This window comes from Gorilla gorilla, chromosome 4 (assembly GCF_029281585.2).
Source record: "Gorilla gorilla gorilla isolate KB3781 chromosome 4, NHGRI_mGorGor1-v2.1_pri, whole genome shotgun sequence".
Classification (NCBI taxonomy): domain Eukaryota; kingdom Metazoa; phylum Chordata; class Mammalia; order Primates; family Hominidae; genus Gorilla; species Gorilla gorilla.
Window position 1 is genome coordinate 135,087,626 of NC_073228.2, and position 19,861 is coordinate 135,107,486.

The following is a 19,861-nucleotide window of genomic DNA, read 5'->3' on the forward strand; positions in this document are numbered from 1 at the left end:
AACTCTTGACCTCGTGATCCGCCTGCCTTGGCCTCCCAAAGTGCTGGGATTACAGGCGTGAGCCACCGTGCCCATTTTTTTTTTTTTCTTTGAAACGGATTTTCGCTCTTGTCACCCAGGCTGGTGTACAGTGGCATGATTTCCGCTCACTGCAACCTCCACCTCCCAGGTTCAAGTGATTCTCCTGCCTCAGCCCCTCAAGTAGCTGGGATTACAGGAGCTTGCCACCACACCCAGCTAATTTTTGTATTTTTAGTAGAGACAAGGTTTCACCATGTTGGCCAGGCTGGTCTGGAACTCCTGACCTCAGGTGATCCACCTGCCTCGGCCTCCCAAAATGCTGGGTTTACAGGTGTGAGCCACTGCACCTGGCTGATCTAAGTTATGTTTATAAGGGCAGAAAACATAGTTAATCCTAAATTTAAGATGTGTAGTTATCAGCTTTTATCTTAATAATGATCTTTAGAGTTTCTGTGTAGTATAGCCAACATTTTATACAGGTAATCACAGATATATATTATTTTTATCATATGAATAAAGTTTTAGGTTATTTTAAATAACTAAATTTAGTATCTATATTTCAAATGCCTTGTTTTAGATATAACAGTATTGAATATTATTTAGATTTCTTTTTATCCTTTGGTTTTATGTATACTTTAATTTTCCCACAGAATTAAATATTTTGACTCTTTTATGAGTATTAATACATATTGCCTTAATAATAGCCTCATTCTTTCTGTGTGTGTGTATATATGTATACACACATATACATATATATGTATATACACATATATATACATATATATGTATAGGTCCAAAATGTAAGAAATTTGATTCCTTAATCTCTCTTTCTAAAAGTTACTTTAAACAAAATTCGTTCAAATATTTTAGCAGTGTCTATACTGTCACGTAGAAATGACAAGAATAAAAATTCTGCTTCTTGTTTAGAAAATGGAAAGTTGTGATTATGTGTTTCTAAAAAATATCATATAATGTCTCAAAATGAAAAATAATAGAAATTGAAAGTAATAAAATGAAACTTCATTTGGAAGAGTAATCACCTTGTATGCGTGAAGAGTAATCACCTTGTATGCGTGAATTCTAAATCCATCTCTCTTTTTCTTCCATTCAAATAATATCTACAGTGGAAATTAAGTTTTGAATCCCAGCAGGAACTCTTTATCTTAAATAATTTCTCATTTTAAATTTTTTTAAAAAATCACTTCCAGACATCTCTCAAAAGGAGACGCACAAATGGCCAACAAGTATATGAAAAATTACGCAACATCACTTATCAGGGAAATGAAAATTAAAACCACAATGAAATATCATCTCACCCCAGATAGAATGACTATTGTCAAAAGGACAAAAAATAACAAATGCTGACAAGGATGTGGAGAAAGGAGAACTCTTATACACTGTTGGTGGGAACGTAAATTAGGATAGCCATTATAGAAAACAGTATAGAGGTTCCTCAAAAACTAAACATAGAACTATTGCATGATCTAGTAATTCCTCTACTGGGTATGTATCCAAAGGAAAGGAAATCACTGTATCCAAGAAATAGCTGCATTCTCATGTTTATCTTGGCACTATTCACAATAACCAAGATACGGAATCAACCTAAGAATCCATCGACAGTTGATTAAAAAAAATGTGGTATATATATACACACACACACATACACACACACAATACAATATTATTCAGCCATAAAAACAAGGAAATCTTGTCATTTGTGACAACATACATGAACCTGGAAGACATTATGTTAAGTGAAATAAGCCAGGCACAGAACAACAAATATTGCATGTTCTCACTCATGTGGAACCTAAAAAAGTTCAACTTATAGAAACAGAGTGCAGATAGTGGTTATTAGAGGCCAGGAAGGGTCAGAGGGGGATAGCTAGAGGTTGGTTAATGGGTCCAAAATTACAGTTAGCTAGGAGGAATAAGTTCTAGTGTTCTATAGCACTGTAGGGTAACTATAATTAACAATTTATTGTATGTTTTCAAATAGCTAGAAGAGCAAATTTTGAATATTCCTAACACAAAGAAATGATCAATAAGGTCATAGATATGCTAATTACCCTGATTTGATCATCACACATACACATGCATTGAACTATCACTGTACCCCTTAAATATGCATATTTAGTACGTATCAATTAAAAATAATAAAAGGAAAACATTTACTTCCTTTATCCTTGCTGGTGAATTCAAGGTTCTTTATTACAAGCATAATTTTATCATTTGAAATAATTCCTTATTTTTAAAATCTTTAAAAAATATTTTGGAAACTATTTTTCTTTCCAAATATTTTCTACTCTATTTTTTGTATTATCTCAGGTGCCTGAATTTGTACAAATCATAATTTTTTATTCATATCATTCATCATTGGTCTAGCATAGCCTTTATGAGTTAGAAAAATACTCAGGTTATTCATTATTCTATACTTGCTTTCTGTTTGATTATTAACATTTGTCAAAACCCTCTTTCTAATGTGGATATTAGTCGCCTGGTTTCAGTGTTGGCCTTTGACAAACATATATATTTTCATTCGTATAAATTTATGATAAAGATGGTCCCAAGAAAACCCAGGACTTCGGGTCATTATTTTTTATGGTACTTAGTTTTTTAATAGGATCCGTATTTTTTAACTTCCTCTCTGGCATATATGTAAGAAAAAATAGGGATGTACTTCTAAACGAATGATACAGTTAAAAAAACAAAAAGCTCCAAGAAGCTGTTCTTTAGATGTATTTTAAACTTCTGCCTTTTGGTTTATTTAGATTTGTCGTTGTCTAAAACTATGTTGTGGTTTGTGTTCTAAGACATGTTAATGTGACTCAACAAACATTGAATCGCTGTTATGCTAGACGCCAGGGATAGAACAATGGGCAAGACAGATCTGGTTCCTATCCAGTGGAACTTAGAGTGCTGTGTAAAAGACAGGCAATTAAATGTACAGCTACAGTTCTTGGAATGCCAGGATAGGAGGCAGAGATTGCTGAGGCACATAAGCAGAGCTACAGATCCAAACTTGATGAGTTAGGGACAGGTTCTGGGAAGAAAACACTTCTGTGTTACAGTTTCCCTAATTTGAAGTCATCATTTATATAATATACATAATGTGCTTGAAATATTTAGAAGTATTTCTGGAACTTCAGTGTGAAATATTTTGATGTCCTTTAAATTATTTGGATTCCAAATATCTCTGTGATTGTCACACTATTATAAACTATGCTATCCATAATAATTTATTTTAAAATCTTTACCTAAATTTGTACTTTGGTCCAAAATTGAGATAAAGACTTTATTTCAAGGAATTGCTTTTTGGCCGGGTGAGGTGGGTCACGCCTATAATCCCAGCACTTGGTGGGAGGCTGAGGCAGGTGGATCAACTGAGGTCAGAAGTTCAAGACCAGCCTGATCAACATGGAGAAACCTCATCTCTACTAAAAATACAAAATTAGCCGGGCATGGTGGCACATGCCTGTAGTCCCAGCTACTCAGGAGGCTGAGGCAGGAGAATCGCTTGAACCCGGGAGGCGGAGGTTGCAGTGAGCCGAGATTGCGCCATTGCACTCCAGCCTGGGCAACAAGAGCAAAACTCCATCTCAAAAAAAAAAGAAATTGCTTTTTATTGATATATCTAATATGACCAGAGTAGATAAGGCGTTTCAGGGGCCTGAAGTACAGGAAATAAACCATGATCTCAATGCAGTTCCTTTTTAAAGATCTGGCAACATCAACAAACTAAGGCTGTTATAGTACTCAGTATCTAATGTGGAAAGCAAAGTCAGGGATTTTATAATCTATAAGACAAAATTATAATAAAAACAGTATATAGCATATAAATATACTTGGGGTGCATTTGACCTAATTAAAGTGTTAACAGTTAATGAATACAGAAGAATTCAGTTGTAAAATATCTTTTGATGCCAAAGATTATCCAATAAGGTGAATTGGGTAAAGAAGTAGAATAGTGGATATTTGACAGGTTTTCTGGTAATTTACTACTCTTCAAATAACCCTGCTTTGTTTCAAGACTTTCCATCTGCCTGAATTCTAAATCCCTAAGACAGAACCTAGAAAATTTAAGTTCCTCAGTTTCCTTTGTAGCTCAGGCACAGGCGTTTGATTAGGTGAAGCACACTCACTTGTATTCAGCACAGAATCTGTTTTGCTGGCAGGAGTAGCATCAGTGGTTTCAGGATCAAGTTCCTCATGGAGAAGAGAAGTAGCATTGGTATGGTGGCAAGAGCAGACATAGTAAGGTTGAGTTTCTGGCAACATCCGAAATGTAGCATCTTGTGTTCCATGAGGGTAAAAATGGCAGCATTTTTTTCTGGCACCCCACGAGAGAGCAGCAGTTTTTATCATTAGCCTATTTCTGTGGTATGGCTTTGGTCATTGTTTCTGGAAGCTTAGTCTCAAGCCTGCCTGGTTCTGGACAATTTGAAACAACCTGTTTAATGCCTTTCCAGCTTCTAAGCAGCCAGAGGCTGCTTCTGTGACTGGTAACAAAGACCAACAGTTAAAGCTTTTATAGTCCACTTCCTGGTGATATGAGTTAGGCAAAATAAAATTGGCCGGGAGCGGTGGCTCACACCTGTTATCCCAGCACTTTGGGAGGCTGAGGTGGGCAGATCACCTGAGGTCAGGAGTTTGAGACCAGCCCCCTGGCCAACATGGTGAAACCCCATCTCTACTGAAAAATATAAAAATTAGCCGGGCATGGTGGTGGGCGCCTGTAATCCCAGCTACTCAGGAGGCTGAGGCAGGAGAATCGCTTGAACACGGGAGGCGGAGGTTGCAGTGAGCCGAGATCACAGCCACTGCACTGCAGCCTGGGCGACAGACAGAGCAAGGTTCTGTCTCAAAAAAAAAAAATAATAATAAATAAAATTGAAAAAGAGGTTGAATGCAGATTAAGCTAGCCCACAAAGCAGAGATAGAAAAAAGTATTACTTTGCTAAAAGGCACAATTCTGTCTACAGCCTAGAGTCTAATTGATTAAGAGTCCCATAATTTAGAGCCTTGGAGAGTTAAAAATGCTAATTGTTCCTATCCACTAAAACTAAAGCCAATACAAGCAGGGAAATTCTGAGCTGTAACATGAAATAAGATCGATGCGTCAAGACTTTCTCATTCTTCCAGACAAAGATTAGATATATGATTCATTTACTGACTGGAACTTACTATTCTTCATTGCTTTAAGAAGTGGCCCCTAAGGTAAGGGTTAGGGAGATGGGCAGAACGTAGAGGCTGCTACCAAAGGATGACAGTCTTCATCCTTATTTTTCTGTGGCTACTTGTGCATGGAAATGACTGGAAACCAATTTGAAGCTTATAAAGTTTTTGAGTGAATTGTATTGCCAAGAAACTCCAGGCCTGGCTAGCTCTTTTCACCTCTTAAGGCCACCCCTGGGCCCCTAAACTCCTATCACCAGGAAGTGGACTATGAAAGCTTTTAAAGCCCCAAAGAAAGGCGTCTTCCCCAGTATCTCCACCTTAGAACAATGAGGCTCAGCAGGACCTAATGGAAGCACTAGCACTGTAACCAAACATCCTTGATTTCAGTCTGGATGAGACCTGAGGGGACAGGTAGTGAGTGGATGTATGCTACAGATGGAAAGAAGGATGTATATGCATTTTGCATAGCCAAAGGGGTGGTGCTTGTTGCCTCTCCAGTATCTATTCTCCTGTTCTTTTTTTTTTTTTTTTTTTGGAGATAGAGTGTCCTTCTGTCACTCAGGCTGGAGTGCAGTGGCACGATCTTGGCTCACTGCAACCTCAGCCTCCCGGGTTCAAGCGATTCTCATGCCTCACACCTCCTGAATAGCTGGGACTACCGCTCGGGCAATCCAACCGCCTCGGCCTCCTTAAGTACTAGGAGTATAGGTGTGAACCACCGTGCTTGGCTTCTCCTGTTCTTTTTTACTAACTGAAAAATTGTATTCAGGGTGCAATGTACCAAGCAAAAAAAAAGTTATTTTCCAGACCATGTGACACCTTTCTGGTCTATATAAACTGTGTCTATTCGGTGTTACTTCCAAGAAAGTCGTTGTTTTCCTGTTTAAAAGGAACAGGCTGAGCCGGCATTCTCCTTTTGCCCTTTTCTCTCTTCTTCCCATCTGGAGTGCAGATGTGATATGACAGCAGCAGTGAAGACAAAACCACTCATGGAAGGTAGCAGAACAGGAAGAGAGAAAGAGCCTGGGTCCTTAGTGTCACTAAGGACAAGCACTAGCCCAGAACTGCCTTAATCTGTATTTCTTTTTTTTTTTTCCCGAGACGGAGTCTAGCTCTGTCGCCCAGGCTGAAGTACAGTGGCACGATCTCGGCTCACTGCAACCTCTGCCTTTGGGTTCAAGTGATTCTCCTGCCTCAGCCTCCCTAGTAGCTGGTGCCTGCCACCACGCCCAGCTAATTTTTGTATTTTTAGTAGAGACGGGGTTTCACTGTGTTGGCCAGGCTGGTCTCGAACTCCTGACTTTGTGATCTGCCCACCTCGGCCTCCCAAAGTGCTGTGATTACAAGCATGAGCCACCATGCCTGTCCTTTAATCTGTATTTCTTGATAATGTGAGAAAAATTAAATCTCTTACTTATTTAAACCAGCTTTTGGACTTTGGTTATTCAGAACTGAACATACTCTAAAGTGATATGGGTATATTTAACCATTTATTTTTCCATTCTCCCTTAAAAGTCTTGTTCCACTTTTGTAACACATGACACTATACTATAATTTGTTGTTTGTCTAGCTATCTTTTCCATTAGATTGTGAGTTTCTGGAAGCTGAAAAGACTATATATGTGAATATATATTCACCTTCATATCTTAATTTCTTGATGTAATGTCTAGCATGAAATAGGTACATATAGGTTTGATAAGTGAAACAAATTATTGCCATTGTTAACAAGTTAAAACGCACACTACAAGTTATTCTCTGATGAAATCTCCATGGGTTTGGTAAAAGCAAGTGAGATATAAACAATGGTTAAATAATACTTATTTAACTGGTTTTCATTTCAGTAAGCCAAATTTATCATCTGGCTAATAAGAGCACTATTTTTAGTCAGACCAGTTCTTTCTTAATTAAGTGAAATATTCAGTTTGCCTTTTGGGTTGAATTTGTTTTAGTGTTGTCTTCTGTCTTTTTTTTTTTTTTTTTTTTTTTTTGAGAGAGAGTCTGTCTCCCAGGCTGGAGTGCAGTAGCATAATTATTGCTCACTGTAACCTCAAACTCCTGGGCTCAAGCAATCCTCCTGCCTCAGCCTCTTGAGTAGCTAGGAATACAGGTGTGCACCACCATGCCTAGCTAATTTTTAAACAATTTTTTGTAGAGACAGAGTCTCGCTGTGTTTCCCAAGCTGGTCTCAAACTCCTGGCCTCAAGCAATCTTCCCACCTCAGCTTCCCAAAGTGCCAGAATTACAGGCATGAGCCGCTGCACCTGGCCACTGTGTGTGTGTGTGTGTGTGTGTGTAAATATATATATTTTTAAAACCTTTTTATTTTGAAATAATTCAGATTTACAAAAAAAGTGCAAAAGTTGAAGGGTATGAGAATTTCCTTTACCCAGATTCTACAAATGCTAACATTTTACCATATTTGCCTTATTGTGTCTCCCTCATTTTTTTTTCCTGAACTTTCTGAGAGTAAGTTGCAGACATAATGCCTATTTACCCCAAATGAACATTTTTAGAATTATGACAGCCCATTTGGGTCTAGATCTTCTGGAGAAATACCTTAGAGTATAATTTTTTAAGATACTTCAGTGTGTATTTCCTAAATATACAAGGACATTCTCTAATGTAACTGCAATATAATGACCAAAACCAGGGTATTAATATTGATGCAATGCTATCATTTAAATCTTTCCATTTGTCCTAATAATGTATTTTATGGCAAAAGGAAAAAAAAATCCCTGTGGACCAGTATCCTATTGGGGATCACACATTGCATGTAGTCATCATGTCTCTTTAGGTATCCTTAATCTAGAGCAGTCCTTCAGTCTTTCTTCGTCTTTCATGTCCATGATGTTTTGAAAAGTATAGGCAGGTTATTTTATAGAAGGTCGTGCAAGTATTTTTTGATTGATAGCTCATCTAGGTTCAGCTCTTCTGGAGAAAAGAAGAAATCAATGTATCTCCTCAAAAATTTGGGACTTTTTTTTTTTTGAGGTGGACTGTCACTGTGTCCCCCAGGCTGGAGTGCAGTGGCACCATCTCGGCTCACTCACTGCAACCTCCGCCTCCCATGTTCAAGCGATTCTTGTGCCTCATTCTCCTGAGTAGCTGGGATTACAGGCATGCACCACCACACCCAGCTGATTTTTTTTTTTTTTTTCAGTAGAGATGGGGTTTCACCATGTTAGTCAGGCTAGTTTCCAACTCCAGACCTCAAATGATCATCCCTCCTTAGCCTCCCAAAGTTCTAGGATTACAGCCGTGAGTCACCACGCCTGGCCAAAAATCTTAAGAGCTTTATCTTAACTCCAGTAAGATGTCTTACCTAGGACTCAACAGGTTTTTGTTGTTGTTTTATGATATTTCTCAATGTGGGCACTCTTGGCATTTTTGACAGGACAGTTCTTCACTATGCCAGACTGTCCCACACATTACAGAAGGTTTAGCATCCCTGGCTCCTGCCCACTTAATTCCAGTAGCATTCTCCAGTTGATATGACCACACAAAACACCCTCTTTTAAGAACGATTGTTATTTAAAATTTAGAATCTTTAGATTAGGAGACCAGTCTTGCTTTTCATATAGTAGATAGTATAAGCAAAATTTCCAGTTGTTTTCATTATCAGTAATTGGTAATTAAATGACCAATAATAGAAGTTTTAGCTGAATTCTCTTCAGTTATTTGATTTGCTATATTTAATGATAAAGGGTTAAGTGGATCATATGTTTTTATATAATCTGAAATGAGAATGATATTAATTCTAATTAGAGTCAAGGTTGCCACCTTAGATATCAACTGAAATAAAATATCCCTGGAAGATTTATCTTAAAACTAGATATTTTACTATTTTAAATTTTAGGGGGAAATGAGTGTCCTTGCATTTAATTCTAATTTTAGTGATGTTAATTATTCTCTTTTTTTTTTTCTTTCAGAACTGGTCCCTAGGAAAGACCTTCTTGTAGAAAATGTGCCATATTGTGATGCACCAACTCAGAAGCAATGAGTTTTCTAGAATACAACAAGTCTTTGTACTTTTTAACTTTAAAATCTACAACTCTGGCAAAAGTCCTGGAAATGCAGACATTTTCCCTGAACTGGCATATTGAAAATGAATGAATTACAGAATAGCTTCGTATTTAAATTTCATGTTAAAAGGTCATTACTGAGAACTAAAGAACATAATTAAGTATTTCTAAAGGAAATTAGATAAGAAAACATTTCATTTTCATTGAAAATCAAATTTCATAAAGCAAAGTAAGTGCTTAGGGAGATATATTCAATCTTTGACCTTGATGAGTATTTGATCTTACCATAGCTATTTGAGAATGTGGTGCTTTTACAAATTGGTGAGTTTTCCTGCCATGTGAAATGCAATTATTACATTTAAATTGTTAGATTAAAATGATATTTAGTCCTGAAAAATTTTAAATTGGTCAAAAAAATCACAGTGTATGCCAGCTCTCTACAGAAAGTGGCCTTTGTTTTCTAAAGCACTGGGATTATTTCTGTAGCTAATATATAATTGTACAGTTTCTTTTTAGAGATAGAGAGTATCTCTGTGTTCTTATGAAGACATTTTTTATCAGTTTTCTGAAAATAGATGAATAAAATATTATAGTCACCTAGGGTCACTATGGAATAAAGAAATCCTAGTTTAAAGAGGAAATAGTGGCCCTTGATCAAACTATTTAATATGGCCTTAGTAGAATTAGCTGTATTTAGACAAAGTTAGACTTTAGTGTAAAATGTAATAGGTGGCTACATTCTCTTCGTTTTAATTAATGAAATTTAAATGGCTTCTCTTCTTCCACATGTCCTGTCCTTGACAAGATGGGCAGTATCACAAAAGGTCCTGGCATTCTACCATCTAACACTAGGAACTGTAAAATCCTGTTTAATATTCTTCTTGTTTCTCTTTTATCTGTGTATCTTTGCCATTCTATTTTCTCAGTGAATAGTATGTTTTCTCCCATTCACTGATAAAATTCTCTCATTTGATGATGATACAGGGTTTTTAATTTTTGCAAGATTCTCAATGCAAGCATTGTTATGTATCTAGAAATTATACCTAGAGAAAAATGAAAGTCGTTTCAAATTTGAAATTTGCCCTTTTAAGAGAATGCTGAATGTCATCACAGTATATAATCACTATATAAATGTGCTGACTTACAGTTATTTTAGTGTCTATATGACATATTTTGAGGAAAGTTGGCTGACGTTATTTAAATATATATTCTATATTTTAGTGTTATTGAATATTTTATCACTGAGCTTTTTTCTTTAACCTGAATTCCCTGTTCCATTTTTCATTCATGTTAATTTAAATAACTCCAGATTTCTTTCTTATAGTCATTATTAGTAGCAGATGAGATTAATAATTCACATGTTTATTAAAGATAGTAGCTTAGAAATTTTAAGATATATTGATATAGGCCCGGGCGCTGTGGCTCACACCTGTAATCCTGCACTTTGGGAGGCTGAGGCGGGCAGATCACAAGGTCAGGAGTTCGAGACCAGCCTGGCCAATGTGGCGAAACCCCATCTCTACTAAAACCACAAAAAATTAGCCAGGTATGGTGGCGGGCGCCTGTAGTCCCAGCTACTCGGGAGGCTGAGGCAGGAAAATCGCTTGAACCCGGAAGGTGGAGGTTGCAGTGAACCGAGATTGTGCCACTGCACTCCAGCCTGGGGGACAGAGTGAGACTCTGTCTCAAAAAAAAAAAGGAAAAAGGAAAAAAAAAGATATATTGATATAGATAGGTAGATATGATATTGTACTTTCATGCCATAAGACTACACAATAAAGTTCCTGAAAGTTCCTGGCTGGGCGCAGTGGCTCACGCCTGTAATCCCAGCACTTTGGGAGGCCGAGACAGGCAGATCACCTGAGGTCAGGAGTTCTAGACCAGCCTGACCAACATGGGGAAACCCCGTCTCTACTAAAAAAAATACAGAATTAGCCAGGTGTGGTGGCACATGCCTGTAATCCCAGCTACTCGGGAAACTGAGGCAGGAGAATTGCTTGAACCCAGGAGACGGAGGTTGCAGTGAGCCGAGATCGCACCATTGCACTCCAGCCTAGGCAACAAGAGTGAAACTCCGTCTCAAAAATAAATAAATAAATAAAGTTCCTGTGAAGTATATAAACATGTCAACGACAGGCTTGACTGTCACAAAATTCTGAAAGATGTGGCACTCTATTCTTATATAGCATATGCTAATTTATTTATTTATTTTTTGAGATTGAGTTTTGCTGTGTCACCCAGGTTGGAGTGCAGTGGCGTGGTCGTGGTCCACTAAAGCCTTGACCCCTGGGGCTCAGCAGTTCTCCCAACTAAGCCTCCCAAATAGCTGAGACTAGAGATATGTGCCACCACACCTAGCTATTTTTTTTATTTTTAGTAAGGACGAGGTCTCATTATGTTGGCCAGGCTGGTCTCAAATTCCTGAGCTCAGTTGATCCTCCCACCTCAGCCTCCCAAAGTGCTGGGATTACAGGTGTAAGCCACCACACCCTGCCTATTCTTATAATCATATATTTATATTTCAAATGGATTTTAACTGGTTATTTAATAGTTTAATTAGATAAAGTAATTCATGGCTGGGTGTGGTGGCTCACGCCTGTAATCCCAGCACTTTGGCAGGCTGAGGCAGATGGATCACCTGAGGTCGGAAGTTCGAGACCAGCCCAACCAACGTGGAGAAACCCCATCTCTATTAAAAATGCAAAATTAGCAGGACATGGTGGCACACATCTGTAATCCCAGCTAGTCAGGAGGCTGAGGCAGGAGAATTACTTGAGCCAGGGAAGCAGAGGTTGTGGTGAGCTAAGATTGCGCCACTGCACTCCAGGCTGAGAGAACAAGACTCCATCTCAAAAAAAGAAAAAGAAAACTTTTTTACACATGGGTATCTCACCATGTTGCCCAGGCTGGAGTGCAGTGGCTATTCATAGGCACAGTCATAGCACACTGCAGCCTAGAATTTCTGACCTCAAGCAATCATCCTGCCTCTGCCTCCTAAGTAGCTAGGACTACAGGTGCATACCACCATAACCAGCTTTAATTAAATGTTTTTTATTTGGTTATTTTTTTTAAGTTTTCTGTATTCACACAAGGGGTTGCTCAAATATAATTTTGCTTTGACTATTGAGATCTAGTGAAAGTGGGGTATATGAATTCTAATTGCAAATATCCAGGCTCAGAGGCCCAGCAGGACTTTCTAACACAATCTTTTAGTGGAAGTTAAAAATGGTATATAGCAGGAGAGTCAGATTTGAGAAGCATATGTAGATTCGAAGCTGGGGGAAAATGGCAGGTAGTTTGTACAACATCTAATTCAGAACATTAAAATTAAGATTTTAGTCAAACTGTGTTTAAGTTAGTTCTTATTTTCCTGTAGATGCATCTCACAGCATCAGTACAATACCAAAAAAGCACACTAGAATAAGAATATGTGGAATTTCTATACCTATTGACAAAGCACATAATTTAACCATAAACACAAAGCCATAGGTCAACAAAGAAATGAAAATTCCACTTCTGAAGGTGAGTTTTCTGAAGCCAAAGTGGATACATGCAAAATTAATATAGTTTTACTGTATATCAGTTGTCACCAATCAGAAATGGAAAACATCCTATTTATAATTGCAAACAAAACTGTAAAATAGACTTTTTAAAGTCTGGGAATAGACTTTTAAAATAAGCTATAACACTTAAAAAGGAGAGATATACTATGTTCCTAGATAGGACAATTGAAAATTCTGGAGATGACAGTTTTTCAAAAATCTGTTGAGGCCAGGTGCAGTGGCCCATGCCTGTAATTCCAGTACTTTGGGAGGCCGAGGTGGGTGGATCACCTGAGGTTGGGAGTTCGAGACCAGCCTGACCAACATGGGGAAACCCCGACTCTACTAAAAATACAAAATTAGCCAGGCGTGGTGGTGCATGCCTATAATCCCAGCTACTCGGGAGGCTGAGGCGTGAGAATCGCTTGAACCCGGTAGGCGGAGGTTGCAGTGAGCCGAGATCGCACCATTGCACTCCAGCCTGGGCAACAAGAGCAAAACTCCGTCTCAAAAAAAGAAAAAACATTTATCGAAATCCCAACAAGTTGACAAATATATCCACATAAAAATATAAAACTTCTGTATTCTGTGAAAGCTACTATAAATAAAGTTTAGAGAAAGTTATTTGCCACCTATGTCATGATTGAAATAGTTAATTGATCCTGTGAATCAGTTAGCAAAACATAACTCAATGGAAAGATGGGCAAATGATACAAATAAGAAATTCACAAAAGAAGAAATACTAAGTCTCTCTAGTGATGAGAGAAATGTAAATTAAAATGAAACATGTTTGTTCATCAAGTTGTCACAAGTTAGACAATCATATCCAATATTTTTAAAGGTTGTAAGACTGTAAGGAAATAGCCACTGTCATATCATTTTTAAAGGAATATAAATTATAGGGCCTTTTGTTTCTTTGGTTTTTTTTTTTAGAGACAAGATCTCTCCGTGTTGTCTAGGCTGGACTCAAACTTCTGGACTCGAGCAATCCTCGCAACATCATTAATAGCTGAGAGTACAGACTTGAGCCACCACACCTGACTATAGGGCCTTTTTGAAAGGAAAATTGACATCTTCAAAATTTTAAATATATTCAGTCTATTTCTCAAAAACTCAAAGAATACTAATAAATGTGTACTCAGATATATGTACAGAAATTGCTGTAACATTATAATTTTAAACAATTTAAAACAGACTGAGTTTCCAAAGTTAGGGTACAATGAAAGAAAAGGTGGCTTATTTATACTCTGGAATATTTTCCAAGAGTTGAAAAGGATGAGGATACACAGACACACAGACAGACACACACACACACACACACACACACACAGTTTGGCGCACACACACACACACACACACACACACAGTTTGGGTATCCCTAATCCAGAAATTCAAATGCTCCAAAGTCCAAAACTTTCTGACCCACCAACATGACTGATGCTCAAAGGAAATGGCCACTGGAAGATTTCAGATTTTCAGATTTGGAATGCTCAACCAGTAAGTACATAATGCAAATAATCCAAAATACAAAAAAAAAAAAAATGAAATCTGAAACGCTTCTAATCCCAAGCATTTCAGAAAACGGATATTCATTGTGTGTGTGTGTGTGTGTGTGTGTAAGCAGGTGTTGCTGGAAATTCACTTATATACAAGAAAACTATTTTTTGTGTACATATTTGCATATATATGTACAAATGGGTAGAAACGATACGTGATAAATCTTAACCGGGAAGGAAAAGAGATTTAGGGAAGGAAGCAGTAAGTGAGAACTTTTATTCTATTTACTCCTGCACGTTTAAATATTGTTTACAGTGAGTATATCAACAAGTAAGTGTTAAAAGACAATAAGCTACTAGTGATTTTTAATATAAAATTAACTATAAAATATTTTAAATATTAGCAAATAATATAGCACACTCATGAACCTAATTCCCACGTTTGATAGTTGTTACATTTTGCCATATTTGTTTAAAGGTCTAAGTCATAAAATCTTATAAAGCTAAACCCCACCCTTCTCTTTCTCCTCTCTCTCCAGGATAATTACTGTTTTATAGTTTGTGGATATCATTCCCATACTTGTGTTTATACTTTTACCAAGTGTGTATGTATTCAAAAAACAGTTGTTTTGTGATTTTAAAATGTAAATGAATGGCGTTATGCTCCATGTATTCTGCAACTTTTCATCATACATTAGGTTTTGGCGGTTTAGTCATAATTTGGCATGAATTCAGGTCTTTTATGTTTTATTCCATTGTAAGAATAAACAAGTTTGTTTATTCATGTCTCCGTTGATGAGTGATAGTATTGTCTCCAGTTTTTTTATGTTGCAAACCAATTTGCAAAAAACTCTGGCACATAGATTTTTACACCCATGAAAAAGTTTACCTGGACATACACCAAGGAGCAGAACTGTTGAGTCCTAGCGTACGTGCATATTCAGCTTTTCCAGAAATTTCTAAATTGTCCTTTAAAATAGTTGTACGAGTTTACATTCCAATCAACAGTGTGTGAAAGGTCCCATTTCCCCACATCCTCACTGTTATGTATGATTTTTCTCGTTGTCAAACTAATGGATATAAAATGGTATATTGTTTTAATTCGCATTTCTTAATTACTGGGGAGGCAGATCATCTTGTCATATGTTTATTGGCCATTATGGTTTCCCATTATGAATGTGTGTCTCTATCTTTTGTCCTCTTTTCTCTGTTGGGTTGTCTGGCTTTTTCTAACCAATCCTTTATATATTCTGGATACTAGTCCTTTGTTAATTATCTTTTTCCAATATGTGGCTTGTCTTTTAGTTTATGATAAACTTGACTGGGCTAAGGGATGCCCATATAGCTGGTAAATATTATTTCTGTGGTGTCTGTGAGGGTGTTTCTAGAAGAGATTAGCATTTCACTTGGTAGTCTCAGTAAAGAATGTCACTCTCACCAATGTGGGTGGGCATCATCCAAGTTTTTGAAGTCCAGACTAGAATCAAACGTATGAGGAAGGTCAAATTTGCTCTCTCTGCTTGAACTAAGACATCTATCTACTGATATCACTGCCCCTGGTTCTCAGGCTTTCAGGCTAAGACCAGGACTTACACTGTCAGCTCCCAGTTCTCAGGCCTTTGGACTCGAGCTAAATTACGCCACCAGTTTTCCTGGTTCTTCAACTTGCACGTGGAAGACTGTTAAACTTCTTAGCCTCTGTAACTGTGTGAGCCAATAGCTTTAATGGATTTCCTCCATCAGTCAATACATAGGTATAAATATACATATATCCTATTGATTCTCTTTCTCTGGAGACCTTGACTAATAACTATGTTGAAAACAGAGTAGGTTTGTTAAGACAGAGGAGTTCTGGACATGTCTTGATTGAGATGTTTATTAGATATCGAAGTGGAGATGTTAAAAGGACATTGGATATAACATCTGGAGTTCAGTACGTGATCTGAGCTGGAGATATAAATTTCAGATTTATTAGAAATTAGGTCCTGGGGTGCTCTGATGTTAACAGATTAAGGGAACAAGGAGCAACAAACACGAGACAGAAAAGGTAAGGTAAGGATGAATGAAAGATAGGATTAAAACGAGGAGAATATAGAGCAAAAGTTGGCAAACTATAGCTCACAGAGACCAAATCTGACTTGCTGCCTTTTATTTGTTTACATATTGTCTATGGCTGTTTTCCCACTGTAGTCAGTACAGACAGAATTGAGTAATTGCAGAAGAGATTATAAGGTCCTCAAAGTTTAGAGTTGCTATCTGGCCCTTTACAGAAAAAGTTGGCTAATCTCTGGTATAGAGTCCTGGAAACCAAGTTTCATTGAAGAGGAAATGATACCCTTTGCCAAATGCTACTGAGAGGCCAAGTAAGATTTAGATTAAAACTTGCCTGTTGGATTTAGCAACATGGAGGTAACTGATGACTTTGGCAAGACAGTTTCAGTGAAACAACTGGAGAGACTCTGAAGACTCATGTTGATTTTCCCCCAAATTAATCTCTACATTGACTGTAATTGCAATTAAAATTCCAGTAAGATTTAAGGAACTAGTAAAACTCAAAAATGTGTGAGGAATAATAAAGGTCCATAAATAGCTAAATCAGTCATAACAAAGATTAAAATTAGGTCTCCATATCCAAAAAAACTTTGATCCATACCTCATACCATACCCAAAAATTAAATAAAAATCAATATTTAGAACTAAATGTAAAACCTATGTGAACTCCCAAAATTTGAGACAGGTCTCAGTTAATTTAAAAAGTTTATTTTGCCAAGGTTGAGGATGCATGCTCATGACACAGCCTCAGGAAGTCCTGATGCTATGTGCCCAAGGTAGTCAGGACAAAACTTGGTTTTATACATTTTAGGGAGACATGAGACATAAATCCATGAGAGACAAAGGCAGCATTCTTTTGAGTTTCTGATTAGCCTTTCCAAAAGAGGCAATCAGATATGCATTTATCTGAGTGAGCAGAGGGATGACTTTGAATAGGATGGGAGGCAGGTTTGCCCTAAGCAGTTCCCAGCTTGAATTTTCGCTTTAGCTTAGTGATTTTGGGGGCCTAAGATATTTTCCTTTCACACCTAAAACTACAAAACTGCTTGAAGTAAACAAGAAAAATCTTTGTGACCTTTTTTAGGAAAAGATCTTTCAGATACAATGCTAAAAGCATAATATATTTTTAAAAAACTGAACTTCATAAAAATCTTTTGCTCTGTAAAAGTAACTATTAAGAGAATGAAAACACAAGCCACAGACTTTGAGAAAATATTTATAAATTGTGTATCTGATAACTTTTACCCACAATATATAAAGAACTTTCAATAATAAGAAAACAACCCAATTTTAAAAATAGATAAATATTTGAACAGACACTTCCTCCAAAAAGATACTTAAGTGGAAAATAAGCATATGAAAAGTTGTTCAACATCATTAGTCACTGGAAATTAAAAATTACAGTGAAATACTACTATATACCTATTAGAATGGCCAATATTAGAATGGCTGACCATACCAAATGTTGGCAAGTCTTATGCCTCAGCCTCCTTAGTAGCTGGGATTACAGGCATATGTCACCACACCTGGCTAATTTTTGTATTTTTAGTAGAGATGGGTTTCACCATATTGTCCAGACTCATCTCAAACTCCTGACCTCAAGTGATCCATCTGCCTCGGCCTCCCAAAGTGCTCAGATTACACGCATGAGCCACCGCACCCGGCCTGGAATTTTCATAAATTGGTGATGGGAATGTAAAATAGCAGAACAACTTTGGAAAACTGTTCACTTTCTTTCCTTTTTTTTTTTTTTTCTTCTGAGACAGAGTCTTGCTTTGTCACCCAGGCTGCAGTGCAGTGGCACAATCTCAGGTCACTGCAACCTCCACCTCCCGGGTTTAAGCAATTCTCCTGCCTCAACCTCTTGAGTAGCTGGGATTACAGGTGCATGCCACCACACCAGGCTAATTTTTGTTTTTATTTTTATTTTTTGTATTTTTAGTAGAGACAGAGTTTCGCCATGTTGGCCAGGCTGGTCTCGAACTCCTGACCTTATGATCTGCCCACCTTGGCCTCCTAAAGTGCTGGGATTACAGGCGTAAGTCACCATGCCCGGCTGTTCAGTTTCTTAAAAAGTTAAACACATACCTCACATATAATCCAAATTTTCTTCTCCTAGTATTTACCTAAGAAAAATGAAATAATTTTCTATACAAAGATTTATTTATAGTAGCTTTATTTGAAATGGCCAGAAACTGGAAACAACCCAAATATCATCAACAGATGAAGGGATAAATTGTGATATATCCATACAAATCCAAACCATGGAATACTTCTGAGGAATAAAAAGAAACGGCAGTAGCTACATGCAATGTCATGGATGAATCTCAAGATATTTATCCTGAGTGAAAGAAACCAGACCAAAAAAAAAAGGTGTATGTATATTGTATGACTCCCATTTATATGAAATTTTAGAAACTACAAACTAATTCATAGTGTTACTGGCAGGTGCCCTGGATTCTTGCAATCCCCCAGTATAGAAATCAAGAGAGATCACCAAACATAGCAGCAAAGGAAACTTTATTCAGCTTGTGCACAAGGAGCCAGCACCATGAAAGCAAAAGGAATGGGCTGCCTCCTGAGGGTAGCGTGTGGATTAGTTTTAATGAGTCTCTCTCTAGGGAAGGGTTGGGTCAGGGCATGTATGGGAGGGTTTTTTTCTAGCACTTGCACAGTGGCTCTACATGCTTCTTCATACATCCTATGTAGCATTAGCATTTTAAATCTTCATGCCCTGGGTGTGATTGTTAGCACTGAAATGAGGAAGGGGTAACTGTAGGTTGGAGATGAGGTCTAACTGCACATGCAGAGCCCTGGGGAAGTCCCTAGCTCCCTGACGGAGGAAGTTGTTTTTAATAGTTTCTTAGGCGTTTTGTTACTAATTGGCTGAGAGGTAAGCTAGCACTTAAGCAAGGGGCTTTTGTTCTTTTCCTCCAGACCACATTAAAACGGAACCAACCCGCCTACCTGTCTCAACAGTGACAGAAAGCAGAACAGTGGTTTCCAAGAGATGAGGGCAGGGGGACAGGTGGGTGAGAGGAATTAAAAATGAGCATGAGGAAATTTGGAGAGGATGATATAGTTTGGATATTTGCTACCCTCAAATCTCATGTTGAAATGTAATCCCATTGTTGGAGGTGGGGACTGGTAGGAGTTGTTTGGATCACAGGCATGGATCCCTCATGCATGGCTTAGCACCATCACTTTGGTGATGAGTGTGTTCTCGCTCTGGTAGTTCATGAGAGACCTAGTTGTTTAAAACAGCTTGGCACGTCTCCCCATCTCTGTTGCTCCTGCTCTTGCCCTGTGATAAGCCGGCTCCCTCTTCATCTTCTTTCATGAGGCCTCATCAGAAGTGGAGCAGATGCTGGTGTCATGCTTGTACAGCCTGCAGAATGGTGAGCCAATTAAACCTCTTTTCTTTATGAATTACCCAGCCTCAGGTATTCCCTTATAGTAACGCAAACAGACTGATACAGAGGTGCTGGAGGCAATTTATTTTAACATATTTGTCAATCTCCTTAAATTTAGTTCCACTTTGCTTTTAACC

General features: G+C 37.7%; 1 protein-coding gene across 3 annotated transcripts in view; it reads left to right on the forward strand.

The window, feature by feature from the left end:
- The window catches only part of LYRM7 (LYR motif containing 7), a 34,522-nt gene extending 19,477 nt beyond the window's left edge, over positions 1–15,045 (forward strand). The window contains exons 5-6 of one of the 3 annotated variants that reach the window (XR_008679687.2): positions 9,129–9,450; positions 13,697–15,045. Coding sequence is in view for 1 of the 3 variants with exons in the window: in XM_019028023.3 (XP_018883568.1) it covers positions 9,129–9,199 (71 nt within the window). In the remaining 2 variants the exon portion in view is untranslated. Of the gene's footprint in view, positions 1–9,128 lie in introns of all 3 variants that reach the window. The other 2 variants (XR_008679686.2, XM_019028023.3) reach the window with 2 other exon arrangements.
- Positions 15,046–19,861: the final 4,816 nt, after the last annotated feature.